A 24,851-nucleotide genomic window follows, 5' to 3' on the forward strand; every position below is an offset into this window, starting at 1 on the left:
GATTTGGCTCCAGTTCCCAGCGCACGCAGAGGACTGTGCATCACCACTCTTACTGCGAGTTTATTCCCAAATAAATAAACCTTTGTTATACTCCATTCCAGGCTATTGTGGAACTCTTTTGTACACCAACAGTCTCCTCCTGGTGAGCACTTACAGGAGACAAAACTACCTTCACTTTTATGGGTGTGCATGTGTGAGTATGTGTGTATACAGGTACTCACAAATGAGGTGGCATTTTAATTAAAATATGATTCTGATATTTTATGTTTTTAAAAATGTTTTACTTTCATTTTGTGTAATTGTATATCTGTCTGTCTGTCCATCTGTCTGTCCTTCAGTGTCTGGGGGGGGCCCCTTAATAGCCAGAAGAGGGCATCTGATCCGTCCTCTGGAGCTGGGTTGGCAGGTGGTTGTGAGTGCTCAGTACAGAGCCTATGGAATCAAACTCTGGTCCTCTGCAAGAACAGCATATGCTCTAAACCGCTGGGCCGGCCGTCTTTCCAGCCCCGCTTTCAGACAGTTGATGTCGTGTATTGGGAGTTCCTAGCTATCCATGGGTGTGGGTCAGATATACCTGGGAATGCTCTACAACAGGCTGACCGATCGTATTTACTGTGGGATACCTCTCAGGGGAGGAAAGGGTTAATTCTAGCTTCCAACTCCAGAACACAGCCCATCACTGAGGGGAGTCAAGGCAGGGACTTGAAGGCAGGCCTGCCTGCTATCGCACACAGCATTAACCTCCAACCAAGAGCTCCCTTTACTGCCAAGGAAGCACAGCAGGATCCGCGGAGGATGCTGTCTGCCAGCTGGCTCATCGCGGGGCTTCTCTTCGGCTGGCTTTCTCGCACAGTTCATGAGTACCTTCCTTCATGGTCTGCAGTGGGCTGGGCCTTCCTCACTTGCTGTCAAGGCACTTCTTACAGATGTGCTGTAGGCCACTCAGATTTAGGCAGTCACCGACTAAGGCTCTCTTCTCAAGTGACCCCAGGCGGTGTCACCCTGACAGTTAAAGCTGAGTAGGACACTCACTCAGTGCCCTTTTCAACCCTGTCACCCACTGCAGTATATCCAGACTCTGCTCATGTCTTTATTAACTTGAGGCCCATCGGCCTGGGCCGTCTCGGAAGGCCCCCGATGACAGGCAGCATAGCCAGCACCAGCGTCTTGTCCCTCTTCTAGCTGTCACAGGTCCCTCCCTTGCTGCAGGAACTCTCCCATGCTTCTTCACAGCGTCCCACTCCTGCCTCAGGCTTCACCCACACCTAGGGCTCCAGGCCTTTGGCTTTGGGCTGACTACTTCACAGAGTTCGGTTTTGTAGGTTTATTTTTGCCTCCGGGTCCAGAAGCGTGGTCATGAAGGGCCTGGCCCCTGACTGGCACTTCCTGTACCCACTGTCCTGTAGCAGGTGCTTTGCTGAATGAGCCAAAGGCAAGCGATGGAGGAGGTGAGCCAGCAGCCTTGAGCTTGGCAAGGGCCAAGGCCTGTGCTTTCGGGCCAGCCCAGCGCTGCCAGAGATTTTCAGTAATGGAGTCACAAGTCATTTTTGAACAGCTGCTCCCCCGACCCCAGTCATCTGTCACTAGGAGTAGGAAGGAGTCTCTGCCTTCTCCTTTATCCTTTCTCGCACTCCCAGTGTCAGGGAAAGCGCCCAGTCCTTCCGTCCCAGGACACCCTGCCCCATCGCACTTCCCCCTCTTGGTTTCTCGCAAGTGAAAAGCAAAACTTTCTGAGCCCTGCGGTCTGGGAGCCGCGAGGGGCGGCGCGCGCGTGCGGGCGTTCAAGGGGCCGAGGCTGGAGAGGAAGCGGCGGTGCTGGCAAGGAGGAAGGAGCCTCCCCACCGGCTCGGCCCCCTGCCCGTTTGCCACCGCCTCCCGCGGCCGCTAGTGCCGCAGTCACGGGCGCAGCAGGCGGCACGATGCAGGGCGGGGGTCCTTGGGGCGCTTCTGTCCCCGGCCGGAGCCTCGGCGGCGCAGGTAGGGCCCGGGAGACACGAAGGGGGGGAACGCGGCCTGCCGAAATTCGGGCGTGGCTCGGGTTACAACTCTGGTCCTACGCGTCCTGATGCAGGGGAGGGAAATCGAGGCAAGGAACGGGCGTGCAGGGCTTTGGGCGGTCCGTCTCCAGGGGCCACTGCAGTTTGCGTTCTAGCACGTCCTAGCGCTGTGACCCGGACGACCCAGAGCACAGTCAACCGAGGGCGCGCGGTCGCTCCTGCCCCGCGCGTGTCGGGGTGGCCCGGCAGGCGTGGGGTGCGCCCGACTATGGATCGGTCTTGGGACTCATTAGCCTTGGGTGATCGGCGCAGATCCTGCGGGGATACAGGGCGAGGTTGGGAGAAGTGTGGAGAACTGCAGCTCGCACCTCCCGGGGGCTGCTCGCCGCCCACTTCCGATTGTGGATTGTGACGCGCAGGGCAGCGCAGGCTGAACGGACCCACTCCATTTCCTCTATCAGTCTGGGCCACCTACCAAAATCCTGTGGTGACATTAAGTTAAGTGGGTGGCCGCTTTTCAGCAACGAAGAGACCTCAGCAACCCACTGTCAGAAAGCTGAGAAAAGGAGCGGGTGGCAGCACACGCCTTTAATACCAGCACTTGGGAGACTGAGACAAGAGGGTTGCCGAGATTTTTTAGGACAGCCTGGGCTACGTAATGAGACACTATCTCAAAACCAAAATCAGAACAGAACAAAAACCAAGCACAGAGCCCTGCTTGAGACTGGAGCTCTGCAGTTTGGGCGGGCAGTGCTGAAGGAGGTAGGCCAGGGACTTAGGTGCTTCTTTTAGCTCCTGGAGCCCCGGTTTCCTCATCTGTGAAAGGAACACTAACCTCCTGCCTCCCAGTCTCCATAACCAGGTTGTGTGAAGACATTTTTGCAAATGGGAGTTGGAAAACACGGAATTGGCGGTGGGGTGTGGGGGTAAAAGCCTCCTGCATGCCCCGTCCTAGACGCATGACTCAGTTTCCCAATCTGTAACTTGGAACTAATTTCCCTACCTACTCAGTAGGGTTGTTAAAGGGTAAAGACACGGAGCCTTTGGCCCAGTGTCCGAGATACACAGCAAGCTCTCAAAAGTCTCTTAGTTGCCTAGGCTAGCCTTAAGTTCACTGCGAACCCCAGGCTGGCCTCTAACTTGGTATTCTCCAGCCTTGGCCTCCCAAGTGCTGGGATTACAGGTGTGTTCCATTACACACTGGGGCTTAATCATTGTTTTGACCACGTAAGACCTAAACTAGCAGGGGCGATAAAGGATGCCCGTGTGAAGTGGTTAGCATCTGAGAACAGGGTATTTTTTTGGTTTTTTTTTTTTTTTTTGGTTTTTCGAGACAGGGTTTCTCTGTGGCTTTGGAGCCTGTCCTGGAACTAGCTCTGTAGACCAGGCTGGTCTCGAACTCACAGAGATCCGCTTGCCTCTGCCTCCCGAGTGCTGGGATTAAAGGCGTGCGCCACCATCGCCCGGCGAGAACAGGGTATTTTAAAAGATGTTTGGCGCGAGACTGCTAAGGTTCAGCCAGGACTCTGCCCACAGCAAAACAGCCCTGGACAAAAGCCTGCTTTCTGAGTTGCCACTCCAATCCTCAATTTTCTCTTTTGTTTACAAAAGAAAAAAAAAAGAAAACACTTGGGTTGCCTTTTGCATCCGGAGTGTTGCCTTAGGGTCTACGAAGCAGAGCGTCTGGAATTTGTGCACATGCCAGGCACCGCGTTTGCAGGGACTGCATGGGCCAGGCACTTGCTCCTGCCCTTGGATGGAGTCCTCCCCGAACCTGTGTGGGGCTGGTGCTGCAGTCCTCATGGTCCTTTCCACACAGCAGAGTCTGTGGCTGTCCTGCCCATTGGCCAGGTTGGTAAACAGGGACGGAGTCTCAGAACCCAGGTGCGGTGTCTCTAGTCACTGGATGAAGGGGAGGTATCAGGTAGAAGTGAGGTTCAGAGCTGACCTATGTCAGGTCAGAGGTAATAATGTGTCATCTCTCTACTTTTATCTTTACATCTATCTTTATCATCGATCTGTGTGTCTGTATGTCTATCTACCTATCATCTGTCTGCTCACCTACCTACCTACCTACCTACCTACCTACCTACCTACCTACCTACGTGCCGTACTAGGGATTAAACTCAGGGCTTTTTTCATGCTAGGCAAGCACTCTACATTCAATCATACCTCTAGCCTACATCTTTCATAATTGTAGGTCCTATAAAAGGGTAAATCGCAGAAAGACATTTGAAACACACCGATTCTGTTTGTATTTTATAAGGTCCTATTTCGTGGTGCCTTTTTGCAGAAGAACTACAAATTACGAAAATTTCTCAAATAAAAAGGCATTTTAAACTTTGAAAGACTGTATAGCGAGATCTTAGCTCAAATCTCAAAGTGAGATTTGAAATGCTTTATTTTTAACATTTGAACTTGCGAGGCAGGAGGGTGGCCCGTGAGGTGGACATGGCTGCAGAGAGCTCGAGGCTACCTGAGATGAGATGAGATGAGGGGTTTCGGAGAGGAGAGCCGAGGCTGGGGCTCTGCTCCGAAATGAATTCCCAGTTCCTCCATTTCCGAAATGAAGTAGTTTTTTGTAGGAAGCACAGAAGTTGGCACACTGGTAAAGCCCACCTCACATTAAGACCATGGAGTCTCACCAGAACAGACAGCCTGGGGCCTCAACCCCTGTTGTGTTCTCTGCTGTGCACATCAGCTCACACCTATTTCAAAGACGGGGTGCTCAGTATTACTACTTTCATTAAATGAAGAAAGTGATACTTGCTCACTGCTCAAACATGAAGAATTTGGGTAGAAAAAGAGCCAACTTTTAGTGCTCATTAAAATGTCTTTTTTTTTTGTTATGTATACAATATTCTGTCTGTGTGTATGTCTGCAGGCCAGAAGAGGGCACCAGACCTCATTCCAGATGGTTGTGAGCCACCATGTGGTTGCCAGGAATTGAACTCAAGACCTTTGGAAGAGCAAGCAATGCTCTTAACCACTGAGCCATCTCTCCAGCCCCTAAAATGTCTTTATTAGCCGGGCGGTAGTGGCCCACGTCTTTAATCCCAGCACTCGGGAGGCAAAGGCAGGTGGATCTCTGTGAATTCAAGGCCAGCCTGGTCAATGAAGCAAGTTTCAGGAGAGCCAGAGCAGTTACACAGAGAAACCTTTTCTCGAAAAAGAAAGGTCTTCATTAAAAATAACACAGATTAATTCCTTTTGTGTGTATGTGCATGCATGTGTGCATATGTCCAAGGAGACTGGAAGAAGGTACCAGATCCCATGGAGCTGTGAGTTACAGGGTGTTGAAAGCCGCTTGATACGGGTGCTGGGAACTGAATTCAGGTCCTCTGGAAGATCAGCACATACTCTTAACTGCTGAGCCATCTCTCCAGTCCCTGAAGACATTTTTTGCGTTTTGATAGCAGTGCTATTAGAGATTCAGTTGTGGAGGTCAGGATTTTATTGTGGTTTCAACTTTGACCTTTGGAGCAAAAAGATAATGATAACATTGACATTTGTTGAACTACAGACAACTAGGTGGTGGTAGCACACACACTAATTCCAGCACTTGGGAGGCAGAAGGAAGTGAAAAGGTGGCTCTCTGAGTTTAAGGCCAGCCTGGTCTATAGAGTACCTCTGGGACAGTCAGGGCTACACAGAGAAAAAAACAAACAAACAAACAAAGGACTAACCATGTCAGTATCTGAGAGTAAGAGGAAGAATGGGTGGTATCTTAGTTAGAACCTCTAGACAAGAAGTAAGAATTAGACTTGTTCTTTTATAATGATAATTATAATGATAACCATCATCATCATCTTCAACAACATCGATGTTATATGTGTTGTTTTCATGCCACCCTGACTGTCCACACTATGCACACGCCTTGGGCAGCCACTCTGGGTTGGGTGTGGTCCTCTCATGGCACAGCAGGGCCACCTATGTTGGTCATTGTCCCTTAGCATCTTTCAGCTCTGGAGAGTCATGTGCTGTTTGGGACAGTCCCTCAAATGGCTTCTGGACAGCCTCTACGAGTCCTTTTGAATCCACATGCTGTAGCCATTCCGAATCCACTCTCTCCCAGAGTCAGGGCTCCCTCTTTGTGGGATGCAACTTTTCACACTAAGCAGAAGAGGGGAGGGAAGAGGACTGGGCTGCCAATGGATGAAATATTGGCATATGGTTTTGGGAGGTGGTCGGGGCTTACAAGAGTTTCCCTTTCTCTCCCTGCCCTCTCCTTTGGTGACTTGCCTTTGTCAGAACTCAGGAAATGGATAGGGCTTCCCCCAGTCAGCAGGACCCCTCTGGTCCTGCTGGTCACTGAGAGCAGTAAATGGAATTCTCCAGTTCACTGCTGGATGGAGTTTTGAGTTATTAATTTGGGACATAACTCACTTGGTAAAGTGCTCACTGTACTTGCAATATAGCCCTTGTTTGATTCCCCCTAGGTGTGGGGGCTTATCCCTGCAATTCTCACACCTGGGAGGCAGAGACCTGAGGATCCCAGGTGCTTGCTGGTCAGGCAACCTAGCTGAACCAGTGAGCTAGCTCCCTGTTCTGTGGGAGACTCTGTTTCTCAAAACAGGAGGTGGAGCGTGAAGTGAATGTCACCTGTTGTCATCTGCTTGTTCCTGCACACACATGCGTGAACATTTGCATTCACATCTCTGCATACATCCTGATAGGTAAGACTTTGATGTCCCCGTTTAACAAGTACAACTGTGGATAAGCGTGTGTGTGTGTGTGTGTGTGTGTGTGTGTGTGTGTGTGTGTGTCCATCTTTGTATGTAAACCAGGTTGCTCTTGAATTCAAGATCTTCCTGACCCAGTCACCTGAGTGACTGTAACATACTGAGTGGTCTAGGTGTGCCCCACTGTACCCTACCTTAAGCACTGTGTATCTGGAGACCCGATTAGGGGAAAAGCAACAGCTCTACTGCATGCATTAAATGCATTAATGGGGGCTGGAGAGATGGCTCAGCAGTTAAGACACTGGCAGTTCTTCCATAGGTCCTGAATTCGATTCCCAGCAACCACATGGTGGCTCACAGCCATCTATAGTGGGATCTGATGCCCTCTTCTGGCATAAAGGTGTACATGCATATAGAGCACTCACACATACAATAAATACATAAATCTTTAAATGCATTAATGAATAACTTTGAGTCACCAATAATGCATCAACATTGCATTAAGGAAAGAAAGAAAAGCACTTCCTCTTGGAGTCATTTAGCTGAGAGGGAGGCCAGATTTAAGTTCTTTACTTCATGTTTCCTGTAGCTTTGTCCTTTGTTTTATGAGTCTGGATCTGTGCCTGTCTGGAGGCTGTCTTGTGAATCTGTGTTGTGTGTCCGTCCCCCGCCCCCACTTTTCTCGCAGGATGTCTGTCCCTAACAAAGGGCTTTGCTCTGTATCTTCTGAACAGCACAGAAAGCATCACATAGGGAGGGAATGGGGTGCTTTACAGAAATCTTTAACAGTTTTTACAAGGATTAAGTCACTGGCTCCAACTGATTCCAACTGACCCAGACAACAAACAGTACTACAAGCATCATTGCTTGTCAATCAATATCCATAAATGGATATTCGTTTTAGAAGATTGCTTTCAACTTCTGTATTTGCTGTTTCCAGCAAATGATACACAGGCATTACCCGGGTCATGGGCATGGAAGAATACACAACTTATGATTATAGCCATGCATTAGCTTAGGCTGTAAAAGTTGATGACATGGGAAAAGGCAAGTCAGGTTGACTTTAAATCGTTGCCCTCAAACAGGCCAAGTACGCGGTAGTGACCTCAGGTGTATTACTAACTGTTGCTGTGGGGTCCAGCAAAAGTGCCACACCCTACATCGTCTATTCTGTGTCCAGTTCAAGTTCGTGTCCAAGCCACATAGCCTTGTTCTTGTCCACCTGTCCAGCCGCAGCATCTGCCTGCGGTGGAAATGCTCTTTCCTTAGGTGGGTTTGAACTCAGGAAGATGCAGGTGAGAGTGTGCACTCCTGAAGGGAGGGGCTGCCATCTCTGGGGATTCCTCAGATGTCCAAACATCGAGGGCTGTGACAGTGGAGATCAGTGACCCTGGCTCCTTATTCTACAAAAGAGGAAAGTGGGCATTGGCATAGAGCGGCATGGGGGCAAAGCTTGGTGGCAGAGCATTTATCCAGTGCACATGGAATCTTAGGTCCTGTCAGCACTGCAAACAAGCTAACCAAGAAAGAAACCAGAAGGACTTTGACTATTTTTTTTATTTTTGTACAGGATCTCACTGTGCAACCCTGGTTGCCCTGAACTTGCTTTGTAGACAGGGCTGGCCTTGAACTCACAGAAGTCTGCTTGCTTTGCCTCTTAAGTGCTGAGATTAAAGGCATGTGCCACTCCTGGAGGGCAAGATGTAGGTTCCTTTTTGTTGTTAGTGTTGTCAGTTTTGTTTTCTGAGAGAGAGTTTCTCTGTGTATTCCTGGCTGTCCTGGAACTCACTCTGTAGACCAGGCTGGCTTCAAACTCACAGAGCTCCACCTGCCTCTGCCCTCTGAGTGCTGGGATCAATCAAAGTGGCAACAATGTCTAAAGGAGCTGTGGGTTGCCAAAGAGAAAAAGCACATTATTGTGATTTTACTGGGGGAAGTATGGGGACAGTGGGGCACAGGAAGGAGACAGAGCACCCCAAGCTAGCTCTTGAACTGCCAGCATCTAGCACCCCGTCCCATATCCCATCAAGGGATTATTTATCACAAAATATCAAAGTTCCTGAATCACAGAGAGTACAGAGGTCATGCTGAAGGCACATGCTACTCAACCACCATCCAAGTCCTTGGATGTTCAATTTTGCAGCCTAAAGCCCTGCTAGTCCTGACACTGTGCCTTTTAGTGTATAAACCGACGGACATGACTGCCCATTGGTGTGGTTAAGGGGAAGGTTTCTATTGTAGATACGTGATAAGAATATTTTCTAACTGAGCCTCTCTGCCGGTGCAAAGAACTCCAGTCAAACCAGATTAGACCAAATCAAAATTGCCCACATTTAATGAATGCTACTCTCTCAGGTGGCCGGGAGCATGGTTGGGGGAGACAGAGGGAGAGCACATGCAAAAACCACGTGTTACTTCTCTGGGTGGCCGCCTAAATACCCTGTGGGAGTGGTCCTGACTTTTTCCCAGGGAGGGGTCAGCACTTGCAGATTGGGAGTTGGAGTCCAGACCAATGCAACTCCCAGGCCAGGGGCTGGGGTGACGCTCCCAACTTAATATTACATTCCAGATTCTTTGTATACAGGAGTGTTAGAGGGTTGGGGGTCTCAATTTTGACCAAACAGCTAGTGGCATGCCATCTCGGCTTTTCAAGTCACCGTTGCAGGTGCTGATGGCGCAGGTTGCTGTGGGGATAGATGGTCACACATACCTGCACAATCTGTGAGGTACAGTCTGCGCTGGCCGCATGAAAAACCTCCCAGAACGAGAAGGTCTTTGGAGTTTTCCTGTGTTTAACTTTGATTTGGACTTTGAATAACTTTCATCTCTATGCAATGGAGTCTGTATAAAGCCCTCTACTAAGATATGGTGTTTGGTTTCTTCTTGTGACTCTGATAATTGGCTTCTTATGGCAGAACATTCTTGCAGGTACAACTTCATACCTACAGAGGGCGCCCTGACTCTAAAGAAGGCCTATCAGCTTGTCAAGAGTTTTTTTGAGTCTAGGCTATAAGATGAAAACAAGCACACTTTGAAGGTACTTAATAAAACCATCACTAAATGCTCCCAGCCCAGCCCTGGGACGGAGCCGTCTGCCTTTGCCTTCCTGTAGAATTCTGCCGGCTCTATGCGTTTTTGGAACCACTGCATGTGAACTGTTAACACTTCTGTCACATTGGTGACAGGACAGTCTACTTGGCCCATGCTCAGTGTGTTCCTTCCACATTGTCAAAGGCCCCTCAGTGCAGAGAAGGCCAGCTTGCTTCCTGGAACCCCACAGGGGCTGTAGTTAAAGGGCTTTTTGTCTCAGCCACAGAAAACCCACAGGAAATGCCAGCTTCAGAGCAGCTACGCAAGGTCATTGTCCCTTAGATCCAGTGCTTCCTCCTCCCCAGAAGGCAGCAGCTAGCACACAAGCAACCAGACAGAACAGTGGCGTTTCAGGCGTCCAGGGGACTTTCTGTCCAAGTTCTCCTAGCGGTGAAAGAACCCTAGCTTGCTTGTGCTTCTAGGGATGGCCATGACCTTTGCACAAAGCCGGCTTCATAGTAGGCACTCAGTCAGACTACTAAGGAGGGATGTCTGGATTCCAAGTCTCCTCCAGCCCCATCACTCCCTCGCTGCGTGGGTGGGGACGAGCCATTTGATTCTCTTCCTCAGTCTTGTGCTGAGCGTGGCATGCTTGCTTCCTGGAATGGGGATGGCAGGAGACAATATAGAGCAACGGTCACACAGGACAGGTGGCCTGCAGTGTGAGACTGTGCCCGTAAGGTCCCACATGATGGGGTAAGTGGTCCCAGCAGCTGGCTTTCTAATTCCTCAGCCCAGGGACACCCCCTCCTGAGGGGCAGCTTTTGGGGTTTGACCAGTGCTCCCTAAGTAGCAGCAGTGGTGTGTCAACACGGGGAAGGTGAGGTTGATAGTTCAGCTGGCCTAGCCTTCTGGAGGGTGTGTTTGGGGAGCCTTTTGGAGGGTGTGCTGGGGAGCCTTCTGCAGGGTGTGCTGGGGATACTTCCAGAGGGTGTGCTGGGGAGCCTTCCAGAGGGTGTGCTGGGGAGCCTTCTGGAGGGTGTGCTGGGGAGCTTGCTGTGGTCCCAGCTGGGTCATTACATGTGCACTTCTGCCATCTGACTGCCCGCCCCGGCTAGCTTCTGAGAGTCTCCAGGGCTCCAGAGGCTGATTTAGGGATGTCCAATACTGGGTGGTGACCTGGTGGCATCTAGAATGACCGAAGAGAAGAGACAGCCTCTAGGCATCTTCTAGGTTCTGAAATTGTGGGAAGACTCACCCTACCCATGGGCTGGGGACCCAGATGGCTCAGATAGAATCGAGCTGAGCGTCACCAGAATGCACCTTGCTCAGCTTCCTGGCTGTGGATGCAATGTGCCCAGCTGCTGCAGGCTCCTGCCATGCTTTGCCTGCGCTGATGCTCTGTGCTTGTCCTACTTTAACTGTCCTCTCGACACAGTCCAGAGTCACCCCAGAAGGGAGTCTCGATGGAGCGACTGCCTAACCCAGACTGGCCCGTGGCATGCCTGGCGAAGACTGACACGATCATTAGTTGATGTAGGAGGGCCCAGCCTACAGTGGGAGGCACCATTCCCTAGACAGACGGCCTGGGCTCTATAAGAAAACCAGCTAAGCATGAGCCCGTGAGCCCCTAGCAAGCAGCCACCTTCCGCCATGCTTTCAGCTTCAAGTGTCTGATTGAGCTCCTGTCCACAGTGATGGACTGTGAGCTGAAACGTGAAATACGCCCTTTCTCCCCCTAGGTTGCTTCTGGTTAGGGGATTTATTACAGCAAGAAAAACTAGAGCACTGATCTTCCAGTCCTTCAGTTTCATCTTACTTACGGTCTGAGTTAAACCTAACGTTCCTCTTCCTTTCCCTTGTCTGAATGTCAGTCTCTTCAAAGCAAACCAAGATATGACTTAGGTTTTGGAACCAGCATTAAACATTGTGTTTGCTCAGTGCAAGGTCATCACTGCCTATAATCCCTGAGCTTGTCATGCCCTCCTAAAGCCCAAGACAACGAGTCATGCTTGGGTCTTGTAAAATGTCTGCCATGTGACTTGTGCCCTGTACGGCAAGGAAGAACACAGAAAGAGCTGCACTCCATCAGTCTCCCCAGGGGAAGGTTTCAAGACTGGGTTAACAAGGAGAGACAGATGGAATGCTTGGAGTACGAAGGCCAGTTCTAGAGCTAATCCGATTAAAGCGCATAGAATCTTCTCCGTAGCACACAAATGAAACCTGACAGTCAGTGTCAGCCCAGATACCTTCAGCCAGTTGTTAGCCTTGCTGTTTGGTTTAGCATCTTTTAGCAACACCCAGCATGTTGCAGAGGGAACTGAGAGAAGCAGAGAGGTCCAGGAAGGGGCTGCCCATCCTTGGTGCCCTCCCAGAATGCTTTGCTCACAGGTGTGAACCCCTGACGGTTAAATTCCCAGAAGCTAAGGCAGGCAACTGGCTCCAAGGAGAAGGAATAGGGTTATTCTCACTCATTGTCTTAGGAGGTCTGTAACCCATGGAGTCTGGAGACTCCAGGGCTGCTTAGGATGGGAGATGGTGGCCACATTTCTCTTTCACCTAAGAGCAGCTTCCTTGAGGTGGATTGATACACACCACCGCGTGTGACTGAGGAGATGGTTCAGTGGACAACGCACTTACCACACTTGATGCGCAAGGGTGAATTTCAGAGTTCAGGCCCTAATCTCATTACACTTGCAACCCGGCCCTGGGGAGAAGGAGACAGATGACCTAGCTGGCTAGCCAGATGAGTGAAAGTGGGGTTCAGCAAGATAACCTGTCTCAGTAAATAAAGCTGAACGCAACCTAGGAATACATGGGCACCTCTAATTTTCATGTGCATGAATACACACATGCATGTGTAGCCACACGTAATATGAACGTGCATGCATGGACACAGGTCAAACATGCAGGTTTACCTGGACCCATATATTTTCATTTGCAATACACATGCAAAATGTTGTAGGAGGCTGCTTGCTCATTTCCCGGCTGCCCAGACTCCTGAAATAATCACACAGAAACTGTATTAATTAAATCACTGCTTGGCTCATTAGCTCTAGCTTCTTATTGTCTAACTCATCTTAATTTAATCCATTTCTATTAATCTGTGTATTGCCACATGGCTGTGGCTTATGGGGTAAAGTTCTGGCATCTGTCTCCAGTGGGGCTCCATGGCTTTTCTCTCACTCTGCCTCCTTTCTCCCAGCATTCAGTTTAGTTTTCCCCACGTATCTACCCTATCGGGCCAAGTCAGTTTCTTTATTAACCAATGGTATTAACAGCAAACAGAGGGGAATCCCACATCACCTCTCCTTTTCTGTTTAAATGGAAAGGAAGGTTTTAACTTTAACATAGTAAAATTACATATAACAAAACAGTTATCAAGCAAGAATTAGTTACAATATTTATATCTACTTTATCTTTTATCATAACTAAAGAAAACTATAATTATAACTATCCATTCTTCAACTCCATCAAAGATTCCAGAAGGATATAATATCACCTAAGTAAAGAGGAAGTGCATTGTAAGCAACTTCCAAAACTCTATAATTGACAGAGACTTCTTGCTGCCTGGACAGTCACCCAAAGTTCTTCTGTACCATTGGGACATCCATCTTCAGCCTACGGGATCATAGTATCCAGCAGACTTTTCCATGAAGCAGGAAGTTACAAAGACAGTTCCAATTGTATTGGCAGTTTGTCAGTAACTTGTTTCTGTGTCCTGCAGAATGTGTAGCAGAGACTTTCATGAAGCAGTAACCCCGAAAGACCATCTCACCTTTAAGCAAGTTCAACAGTCAATTTCTGTGAGTCCTGCAAACAGTCCAGGCCAGATCAGTTTCTTGCCCAAATGGCTAACCAACTCCATAAGGAGCCTCTTTGATGCCCATCTTCCTCTTAAAGTATATTGGTGCTGCCAGGAGCAGATGTGTCTCATTGTCATGAAAGTCTAAGTTCTTAAAACATTTTAAATGCCATACTCTGAAGGTCTCCAAAAGATTTGAAGGATACCTATCTAACTGAATATTTATCTCTATCTAAAAAACCTAACATAACTACACACTTGACTATTATAGTTGTCTATCTATTAACCTATATTTCCCAATTATACATTACATTTTCTTTTTCTTTCTTTCTTTTTTTTTTTTCGAGACAGGATTTCTCTGCAGCTTTGGAGCCTGTCCTGGAACTAACTCTGTAGACCAGGTTGGTCTCGAACTCACAGAGATCCGCCTGCCTCTGCCTCCCGAGTGCTGGGATTAAAGGCGTGCGCCACCAACACCCGGCTTATACATTACATTTTCAAATGATCTGTACAAACAGAATACCTTAATCAAGAGCAGAAATATACATGTAAGAGAAATGACCTTAGATTTGTATCAATAAACCAAGATCCAAACAAGAAAAACCAAAAAAAGATAGGCTGTCCCAGTATTGCTCTTGTGACTCTCTGTGCAGTGGACATGAAAACTACACTCAGCCCAGGATGACATGAGCCACAGGTGCAAGACTGCACTCCATCTTCCCTGGCCAGCCAAGGGGAAATAAGTCCCCAGATCCAGTTACAGCTGGCTTTAACTCTGCATCAGTCAAAGGCTGTCCTGGGTGGCTCCCACTCAGGAGGGTGTCTGAGGTGGTAGGCTGCCAGCTGCACCTACTGTGTTTCATTGGCCTTTCAAGCTCTTGGGAGCCTTGGGCTACTCCCAGGCACAGCCTGGCCTGTTCCTCTGGTTTGTTTTTAACTAAGCATTTTGAGGCTTACTTTGCAGAAAGGCTAGCATTAGATAGCTCTCGACTGTCTCTGCGAGAACACTTCTCTTCTCCCAGTTCCCCGGCTCGGTGTCTACCCCACATGGCCTTGTTTGGGGACATGGACTTCTTTGAAGTGACGGGTTTTCTACCCCTATCTTTTTACTTCTTGGGCTTCAGTGTCTCCTAAGCTGAGCTACCATGCTCTCTTTCAACCCAAGGATCACTTTCTTTATTAGAGACGAAGGCTGGAGAATTCAAGCTGGCTGAATCTGCCCTGCCTTCTCTATGGTCTAACCCCATTGCCCTAGATACAGGGCTCTTCTGTCTGTCTGCCTTTCTTGCTCTGGTCTGTTCTCTGTTTTAAGCACAACTTTTTCTGGCCTGGTATACAGTGAGCAGAATCTCGCTCTGGCCCTTCACCATCTCTCCAGTTTTCCTGCTCCCCATCCCAGTGGTAGTTACTTTTCTCGTGGCCGTGGCCAGGTTCACAAGGGGCAGCTTAAGGAGGGAGGGTTTATTTTGGCTCGTAGCCATAGAGCACAGTCTGTCAGGATGGGGAGGACCAGGTAGTGGGAGCAGCTCTCAACTGTGGCTGCAGGAGTGGGAGGTCACATGGTCACATTCCTGCCGATCAGGAAGAGGGGGGAATGTCCATGCTCAGCTCGGTTTCTCCTCTTTGCCCTTTTGGTCAGCCCAGGCTCTGGTTCATGAGTTGCTGCTGCCCACATTCAGGTTGAGCTGCCATCCCGCAGTCAGTCCTACCCGGAAGCACTCTCGTGGGCATTCAAGGTGGATCTCAACGGGTATGAATCCAGTCCAGTTGATTTGAGGATTAACCATCACCCTGAGTGAGGGTCCTGTGACCACAGATGTGAACTTAAGTCGATTCCAGTAATGATATGTGTAGTAACTCATGATTTCTGCCTCCAACTGTCTTGGCCATGCTACCTGGCAGGTGAGAAACACACTGGCTCAGCTCCTACCGTACCCTGCTTAGCTCAGCTTGCTCTGGTCACTTCTCCAGAAGTTTCCTCCCCGTACCCCACATTATTAGTGTGGCTGTCAGATTATGACTGATGTTCTTGACCTAGAAAGACGATTTGCTAGGGATGGACAGTTCAGTAGGAGCCTCTGCTTGAACTCAGTGGACTTGAACATGTTTTCAAATTCTGAGGGTTCTATTTAGAGACCCTACTGCTGCCCCCTCCTTTGCCTCTGCACTTCAGCTTTTTTTCATGTTTAAATGGGACAGGACAAACAGCGGTGCGCCGCCAACTGTCAAGAGCTCTGGAGATGAACATTTTCACTGGCTCTCCTGCCTACGATGGACAGCTATGTTTTCGCCCTCCCTTCTGCTCTCATCCCCCCTCCCTTCCCCTTATCTCCTTCTCTACCTTACAGTGTAATCCTGGCCTGCTTCAAACTCGCAATCCTCCTGCCTCAGACCATGGAGCATCTGTGATTACAGATGTGTGCTCCCACACCTGGCTTTAGGTTTTTCTAGTTTTTGGCAGTCTGCTAACTGTGAGAGGCGGGACTAGTCTATGCATTCAGCTACCATTCCATGTAGCGGCCCAGCCCTTGAGGACCATCTGAGAATCTGCAAATGTAATAACAGGCCACCCAGACTCCTTAGCAGCCCAGTGCCAGCTGTGGGAGTGAGGATTGACTCCAGGCTCCTTGTCTCAGAACAGGGACTGTTGCATGCAGGGCCGAGTTGATGAGGGCTCACTGTCCTTCCACAGTCCAGCCATCTGTGACTCTGGACAGTGTCTGAACTGCAACAGGCTGCTATGATCTTGATTAAATCCAGGGTAATCATGGCTTTTACCCCATTAGTTTTTTTTTTAAAGATTTGTTTATTTCTTATGTATACAGCATTCGGTCAGCATGTATGCCTGCACACCAGAAGAGGGCACCAGATTTCATCATAGATGGTTGTGAGCCACCATGTGGTTGCTGGGAATTGAACTCAGGACCTCTGGAAGAGCAGCCAGCGCTCTTAACCTCTGAGCCATCTCTCCAGCCCCCCCCCATTAGTTTTTGAGTCAGACCAAGTGACATATTAAGAATGTAGACCTTGTTTGTTGCTTAATAGGCGCATACATGGATTTCTACATATACAGAAATATATATATTTCATATATGTATCTATCTATATATACATATATACCCCTTCCCCCAGATTATTCATATATATAATATATATATATATGGCTGTGTTACTAAGGGCTGAGTGATGAAGGCAGTTACTGGCTTATTTCTGTGATAGTATTTGCTCCAGAAGCCTTTGGGTACACCTGTGGAACTTCTCATTCCCATAGCACTTGGCAGTTAGTTCCCAGTATGTCTCTCCTTGGACTGTCCCATCTACACATGAAGAAAAAAAAACATGAAGAAAAGCTGGGGCACATGGGAACCACTGATATTCTGCATGCCTGGTGACCAGCTGTGTGCAGCCTGCCCCAGTGGCCTCAGATCTCTGTGGTACACTGGAGACTGTTGGTCCACATAAGACCCATCCCAGTGCTGAGCCCCGTGAGGAACGCAGCTTCACCACTCTGTGGCCAGGAACAGAGCATTGTGGAGGAGCAGAGCTCAGCAAACCTATGCAGGCACTGACAGAGCCTGACAAGACGAACCTGCTGGAACCAACCCTGAGATGAGCCATGGGCCTAGGGAAGGTGCAACATCCTCGAGTCCTTCTGTGTCTACCCAGTCCCTGTTCCCACCCACACATCCCCTCCGCTGTCACCAGGGGCTCTCTTGGAGGCTGGAAAGGTTTAATCCTTTCTGGTTCTCTCCCAAGATAAGCTGGGTAATTGAAAATGTGCCCGTGAGTATAATCTCCAAATTGGTGGATTTAAAACAAAGCCGATTAGAGGATTCCAGTTGTAAGGATAGGAACAGAAATCTTTCTTTAGAAGATGCTGTTGATGACAAGGAGCTGAGAACCTTGGTAGGCTGTACACAGCCCGTGCGGACTCTGTGCAAAGAATATCATTGGGGCTGGGGAGATAGCGTAGTGGGCAGAGTGCCAGCACAGGGACTTGAGTTATTCCCTAAAACCCACATATAAAAAAGGTGTAAATGGCCAGGCGGTGGTGGTGCAAGCCTTTAATCCCAGCACTCGGGAGGCAGAGGCAGGCGGATCTCTGTGAGTTCGAGACCAGCCTGTCTACAGAGCTAGTTCCAGGACAGGCTCCAAAACCACAGAGAAACCCTGTCTCAAAAACCAAAAATAATGGCAATAAAAGTCTAATCTTATAAAAAAAAAAAAAAGGTGTAAATGGTGGTACATGCCTGTAATCCCAGTGTTCGGGAGGCGAAGAGAGAGGATCCCTGGGGCCCACTGGCCAGCAAGCCCAGCCTATTTGTCAAGTTCTGGGCCAACGGCAGGTGTTTAATATGAACTAGATGGTCAGCACCCGAGGAACAGGTGTTCCTCAGGCCAAGGCTGTCTGACTTCCATATGCACATGTATGTGTATCTGAGCACACATGACCATGGCACAGAGTGGGAGAGCTGAGTGGACCACAGGTGGCCTCCATTGTCTCCTTTCCCAGCAGAGGCCTCTGTCGTCCACAGCGTGGAGTCAGGACATGCACGTCTCTTTAGAATGCCTCCTCTGCCCCCGCCAGAGCTCCAGCTGGGATCAGAGGTGCCTAGAGAGGCCTCAGGAAGGCAGACTGGAGGAGGATCTCAAATTAGAAAACCACCATTGTCTAAGGACAAAGGGCTCACAGAGCCCACTGGCCAGCATGGAACTGGACACAGGAAGTTCAAAGAGGATGAATTTGTGGTTTGTGCCTCAGGAACCACAGGAAGGTGGCAAGAGTCAGCCCAGCAAGTGGAGAACTGTCTGCACCGTGGAGACATGCGTAAAATCATCTCCACACTGGGGAAGGCAGCGTGGACAAGTGGATCTCTGGGGAAGATGAACTCATGATCCCCACATCTTTCTAATTCTCTCCCAAGAAAGTCAGCAGGATTAGCTTTCCGCAGATGAGCAAATCAAGGCTGGGAGAAGAGGTACCTTTGTGAGGGGTCAGGGTTGGTATAAATCCAGTTTGACCTTAGAACTCTGGATGACATTGCTCTGTCTTCTGGAAGTTTAGGGTGCTCAGCGTTTCATCCTCATGGAGAGACGATGTTTGGGACCATTCCCCACAAGCGACCCAGATGCCACAGAGCGAGGCAGTGTGTGCCAATTGGATACTGCTTCTCTTCCTGGCCCACTGACCTCTGCCCTAAGGCTCACTCCCTTCCTGGCAAGCTTAGCCTCGCACTGCTCAGGCACTTGTCCCTTTGATTCTCAACCTGCCAGGTCACCTGGCGTCATTCAGGTCTGCACCTGGATGTGATGTCGGCTTGCAAGCCACTGACACATTCTGAATCCCAGCCCTCGGGGAGCAGCCAGCAGCTCTGGCTCTCAGCCCACTCTGGCAGATGGCCCTGATCTGAGAGTTTATGTAATATCTGTCTGACGGCAGTGACTGCAAGAGACACTGGCATCTCATTTAAATAATTTAACCATCATAAACCCTGCTGCTGTGGGTACTGAAGCTTGCGGGAGGAGCTGGGTGGAGATGTTTGTGCTTTCTACTGTGTGGAAACAGACGGTTGTATCCAAGGCCCTCTTCAGATGTTTAGACACTGAGGCATCCTCACACACCTACTCTGTGTAAAAATTTACTGCTTTCTTCAAGATTCCAGCACGTGGAAGCATCATAAAGACAAGGAAACCCAAGATTTCCTAGCAACTCATGTGCTTGGTTTGAATATAAATGAGTTCTTGAGGAATTGACTCTTGAACACCTCGAGTGCCCCTGCTGCCGCTTTCCATAGGTATTTATCCATTGAAACAAACTCTTCATCGTCGAGGAGCAGGTTAACTGAAGTCCAGCCCCCTACCTCAGTATCATCATTTCCAAAAGCTGATGGTGTTCAGATCAGACAGACCGGAGCTATTCTGCTTAGTGAGTATGTTCTCTCAACATGTGGAAGAACGTGGAAGCTAAGCATCGACGGGTAGTTATCCCAGCTACTTGGGAGGCTGAGGCAGGAGGATTATAAATTCAAGGCTTGTCTGGGCCACAGAGCAAGTTCAACTTGAACCATGTATGAGAACTTGTCTCAAAAATTTACAAAAGATGAAAGGGGCCTGTGCACGTAGGTCAGTGGTAGAGTGTTTGCCTGGCACACACGAGACCCTGAGTTCTGTGCTCAGCTGTGCAGAGTCGACACAGCGAGAAAAACACTGACAGCATGCAGATGTCAAAGCACACGTGGAGTTTCAGTATCAGCGAGACTAGAGAAGGTAAAAACATTTGTTGTTACATTCATTTGTGTGAGTGCCTGTACATGCCATGGCAGGCCTATTAGAGTCAGGTCTCTCTAGGGGGGTCCCAGGGATTGAACTCAGGGTGTCAAACGCAGCAAGCACCTTTGCTCACTGAGTCTTCTTGGTGACTGAGCACCAGAGAAGTTTTCCAGAAAAATCAAGAGGTTGTATTTTGGGGCTGGAGAGATGGCTCAGTGGTTAAGAGCATTGCCTGCTCTTCCAAAGGTCCTGAGTTCAATTCCCGGCAACCACATGGTGGCTCACAACCATCTGTAATGGGGTCTGGTGCCCTCTTCTGGCCTGCAGTCATACACACAGACAGAATATTGTATACATAATAAATAAATAAATAAATAAATAAATAAATATTTTTTAAAAAAACCATCTGTAATGAGGTCTGGTGCCTTCTTCTGGCCTGCAGACATACAGACAGAATATTGTATGCATACTAAATAAATAAAAGATTAAAAAAAAAGAGGTTGTATTTTAACCACTCTAGTTGGCATCGTGAACCTGGGAGAGCAGGGCCTAAAATGAAGCAGATTAAAGTCTCATGCAATAGTCAACTTTATTCAGAGTACCAGGCCAAACTCTGAGGGTTAAGACGTGTCCAGTCACGTGGACAAACTGCACATGGCCTAAATATGCTTTCCCTTAGAGTCATGGGGATAACAACAGCGGAAGTGAATGCGCTCCTGTCTGCTACACCTGGGAGGAGCACATAAACACATTCTAAGAACAATTCTGTGCTTCGAAGAAGCTGAGGTCACCAGGTCTGTCTTGTTTGCTTGCATTTTTCTTACAAGCACTCAGAATTTCTCTTGCACAACTAACTCCATTTTTGGACTGTGTTCCCACAGTTGTAATAGACAATTAATTGTATTATGTCTCATCTCAGATGGCAGTTACAGCTCCCACGCGAGGCAAGCTGCTACAACCCAGGACTGTACAAATGTCCCATCAGCCTGTCATCATGCAGTTCTGATTCCTTCTACTGTCCTCATGTGCCTGCACCAGGGTCCAGAGCTGGCATGGGGAAAAATCATCAAGCCTCCCCACCACACACACACAACATGCATGCATATACGCATGCACAACACACATGCATGCATGTACACACAATGCACATATACACACACATGCACGTGCGCACACACTCTTTCATGGCAGGACTGTGCGAGATTGTCATGTAGACTTTTGGGTCAGTCATTAAGATCGGCATAAGCCTTTGATGTGGGCTTACATTCTGAGTATTATGAAGTACAAAGTAGGGGCTTGCTTGAAGGGCGCTCCAGTCTCCAGGGAAGACTTTCCGTGTGCCACGCGGATAATTTGGAATCAATTTGTTAATAAACGCATATCCAAGTTGGCACGCGAAGTGGGGCATTTAGAGAGGCCTGGAAATGAGCTCCTGCCGAAAGCGTGGCATTGGAAAGGAAGCTAAGAACTTTGCAGATGACGCGTGCACAAACTCCTTTGTTATGTTGGATTCAGGAACGTGCTCCTCTTTGCTGCACAAACATATGGCCAGAAACCCAAGTTGCTGAGTTGTTTTGAGATAAGAGCAACAGAGAGGGCTCCTTCTGGTTCATCCATATTTCATTAGGGCAGCAGTTAAAAGATTCATTAGAGACACCCATCTGTAGCCCGCAGCATTCTTGAGGGGGTTCAGATGGAGGCTGGATTTCCTGAGTAGCACTTTACATGCACAGAAAAAGACAACCATTTATGAGAATTAATAGCTCAGCAGAGAGAGGCTGCCTGGTAAACACTGGAGTGCGCCCGTGTTGAGGCAAAACACAGCGCTCACTGCGAAAGGAGTAAACGTTTATTCTGACACATGCGTGACCATGGCCAGGAAACATGGATTCGAGTTGCCATGCAGGATACGTTCTGTTGTAGAAGAGGCTACATGATTTTTATAGTCACAAAACTCTCCCACAAAAAATTATACATCAAGGTGTTGATCAGAAAAGGGGGTGGGGACTGCAGATAAGCCCGGGAGGTTTCTGCTGTAGGTCTCAAATGCTGTCTGATGATGCCTTAGCTTTTGTCTGGTGAAACCTAATGATATTCTAGGTTAATGCATTAAAAAGGTTTTACCTGATAAGAGAGGATGTTAGATCAAGCATAGAGTGGTTAGTGAATAGTTATTAAGGGGACTAATGATAGCCCAGGATGATTTTGGCTATGGACTGGTAACATTCCAACTCTCCACAGTCACAAGGCTCTAGCCAGTCAGTCTTGCAAAATCTGCAAGATGGGCGTGGCTTTTTTTAAGGGACTGCGAGCTGACACCCATGGTGTACTTATAACCTTGACTGCCACTTGCTTTAGCCAGCGCTCCAAGTCTGAAAAGGGCAGGAAGCCAGACCCAGAAAGGTAGATCCGAGTTGGGAAGCTCTTGCTTAGGGGAGGGCGGGGACCAAGGGTCCGTGAGATCCCATCATGGGGCACTCTAATAACTGTCCTGGAGGAGCAGAGATGTTCTAAAGAGACTCTCGTGCCCGCCTCCTCGGCTATCAGAGTATTGGGATAATGGTCCCCAAGGGACTGGGATTTCCCTGGAGGAGCCTCATGTCAGGGAAAACGGGCTTCCAGATGGACTTCCAGCTCTAGAACAGGCTTTCGCTCTGGCTGATGAGTCAATAAAATTGTACTGACAGAAAGTAGAATGGTGTTCACTGGAGTCTGGGAGAGGGGCAGGGGGTGCCAGGCTTTGGTGGGGCCAATGTTTCAGTCTGGGTGGATGTTTGAGTGATGGCTGGACACCACTGTGAATGTCCCCAATGCCACTGAATTCAGCACTCACACATGGTAAGAACGGTCAACTTTGTGTGTATATGTTAGCATAATAAAAATTATTGAATATATCCTGGAGAACATAATTTGAAGCCTCAGAGAGGAATAGGAAAGGCAAAATTCCAAGCTCATATTTTTCAAAATATCCTGTTGGGAGTTAGTGAGTAACAATGAACTAGATTTTACTCTTAGACATTTTGGTGGACATTTCTAGGAACAAAGAGAGGAGAGTGTGACAGTCTCATTTCTGTCTCCGTTCTAGAAATTTCCGTTGGTTACTATATCAGTAAGGGTTCTCTAGAGAAACAGAACCGATAGAATGATTCTCTCTATATAAAACGGGCTGTATTAGAATGACCAGCTCAACCCTGGCTGGCTCCCAATGCAAAGTCTAAGAATTCCATAGTTGTTCAGTCCACAAGGCTGGGTGTCTTACAGATGGCCTTCAGCATGTGTCGGAATCCAGAAGAAATAGGCTTTAATTGCGTGAAGGAATAAACTGGCAGTGTGAGGAGGGCAAGCAGGAGGTGATCGATTTAGAGGATTTAGAGGAGGTGATCACCACCAGGAGGTGATGGATTAGAGAAACCCTTCACGGCTGTGTCCATAAGTGTGGGTTTTGGTTAATTCAGGCACAGTCAAGTTGACAACCAAGAGCGGCCATCACACTTCCCCTCCCTGGTGCTCATGTGATGATGTGCATGTGTGCTCGTTTGCAGGTTTGGCGATGGCAGAAAAGCTGGCTATTTTATCTGTAGTATTTCTGTGCTATAATATCATTTACCTTTATTATTTTTAAAATAATGTGGATATGTGTGGTGCGTGTGGGGTTGTGCACCGATGAGTCCCAGAGTCTAGAAGAGGTCAGTGGATCCTTTGGGACTGGAGTTACAATCGTGAGCTACTGTGTGGGTGCTGGGGATTGAACCCGAGTCCTCTGGAAGGACATCCAGTGCTCTTAACCACTGAGCCATCTCTCCAGGCCTGCAGCGTGCCTTCTTCACTGCTCAGTCATCTGTCCGGCGGCTTCATGCTGTGCTGGTAGCAAGGTGGGAAGAGCAGGCTTCTAGACTAGGCCTCAGTCTTCCTTGTCACTTTGAGGTTCTCACTGAACAACTCATCATGGCATTAATGTTTGGCCCCCTTTCCCAAAAGTCCAATGCGCTTCATCCGTGTCTGAAGGGACAGTCAGTGCACGTGTGTCCGTCCCCACTTTCCACCAAGCTCAGCATCTCCCTCCTCTCTGGTCCCAGGGGTTTGTGTTGAGATAGTGTGGACACAGCCCTCATGCCAGGACAATGAGAACCTTGGCCACAAGCTGAAGTTCCCTTTCTCAGGGCAACTGAGGAAGAAATATTAATCTAATTCTATCATTATTGGTTTTAGATTTTGTAGTCAGGTAAGGGCTTTTCTGTGTGGCCACAAACTCAGAATAGGTGGAGAAGAAGATAGTCAGCCGTGCTTGCCACCAGGAGCAGAGCTCCTTCAGGCCAGGAATTGTGACCAACTCTGTTTCTTGCCCCCAGTGTTCTCTTAAAGCATCTGACATTGCTTCAGTCACACAGGCGCAGCCTCCCGCTGCTCTCGGATTCATCTGGACTGAGCAGTGGCTGCTTTTTGAGGCTCTCTGGGTGAAGCGTTAGTTCTTGGATTGTAAGTGGCCTCCTTGAGAACCTGCCTCCTCCCCCAATTGCCCAACTCCCTCTCCCAGCATTTTCCCAGCCAGGCTTTTCAGGGGCTTGTTGGGCCAGAGAGGCCCTTTGACATCTAGACTGGTCTCAAGCACTTGTCTGTCCCTTCCCTTCAATCTTAGAGCCATGGGGCTGGGTGGGGGAGGTGAGGTTCTGTGCTTTGCTCCCCAGAATCCTCCGTATCTTCTGGAGCAGGGGGCTGCTCTAGGCCTCTCTCCTGGCTCAGCTATTCCTAGGTCAGCTGGGCAGAATGAAGTCATCCCTGTCTTTTCTAGAGCAGGGCCATCACATCTGTTTCCTGGCCACTCTACGGCGCCCTCACTTTGGGCCTTACCCTGGTGCTGCCTTGCTTTCCTTCCTGTCTGACTGAGCCTCTTTCCAGAGCTGACTGTGCTCAGTGAGGAGGAAGTGTGACCTTCTCCAGCTGAGCCATCTCGCAGCCCTTCCTCAGCAGCGGCCAGAACAAACCCATGAGGTCATGTTTCAGGAAGGATATATGAGTGAGAACTGATTTGTGGTCCCAGAGGGAACAAAGACTCTGAGGGAAAAAAAA

At 48.8% G+C, this 24,851-nt stretch overlaps 1 protein-coding gene across 1 annotated transcript in view; it reads left to right on the forward strand.

Moving 5' to 3' along the window:
* The first annotated feature begins 1,893 nt into the window (after positions 1-1,893).
* Positions 1,894-24,851, forward strand: part of Disc1 (DISC1 scaffold protein) — a 165,328-nt gene continuing 142,370 nt past the window's right edge. The window contains exon 1 of the mRNA XM_026778672.1: positions 1,894-1,977. Coding sequence (XP_026634473.1) covers positions 1,920-1,977 — 58 coding nt within the window. The 5' untranslated portion in view covers positions 1,894-1,919. The remainder of the gene's footprint in view (positions 1,978-24,851) is intronic.

This window comes from Microtus ochrogaster, chromosome 4 (genome assembly GCF_000317375.1).
Source record: "Microtus ochrogaster isolate Prairie Vole_2 chromosome 4, MicOch1.0, whole genome shotgun sequence".
Taxonomy (NCBI): Eukaryota; Metazoa; Chordata; class Mammalia; order Rodentia; family Cricetidae; genus Microtus; species Microtus ochrogaster.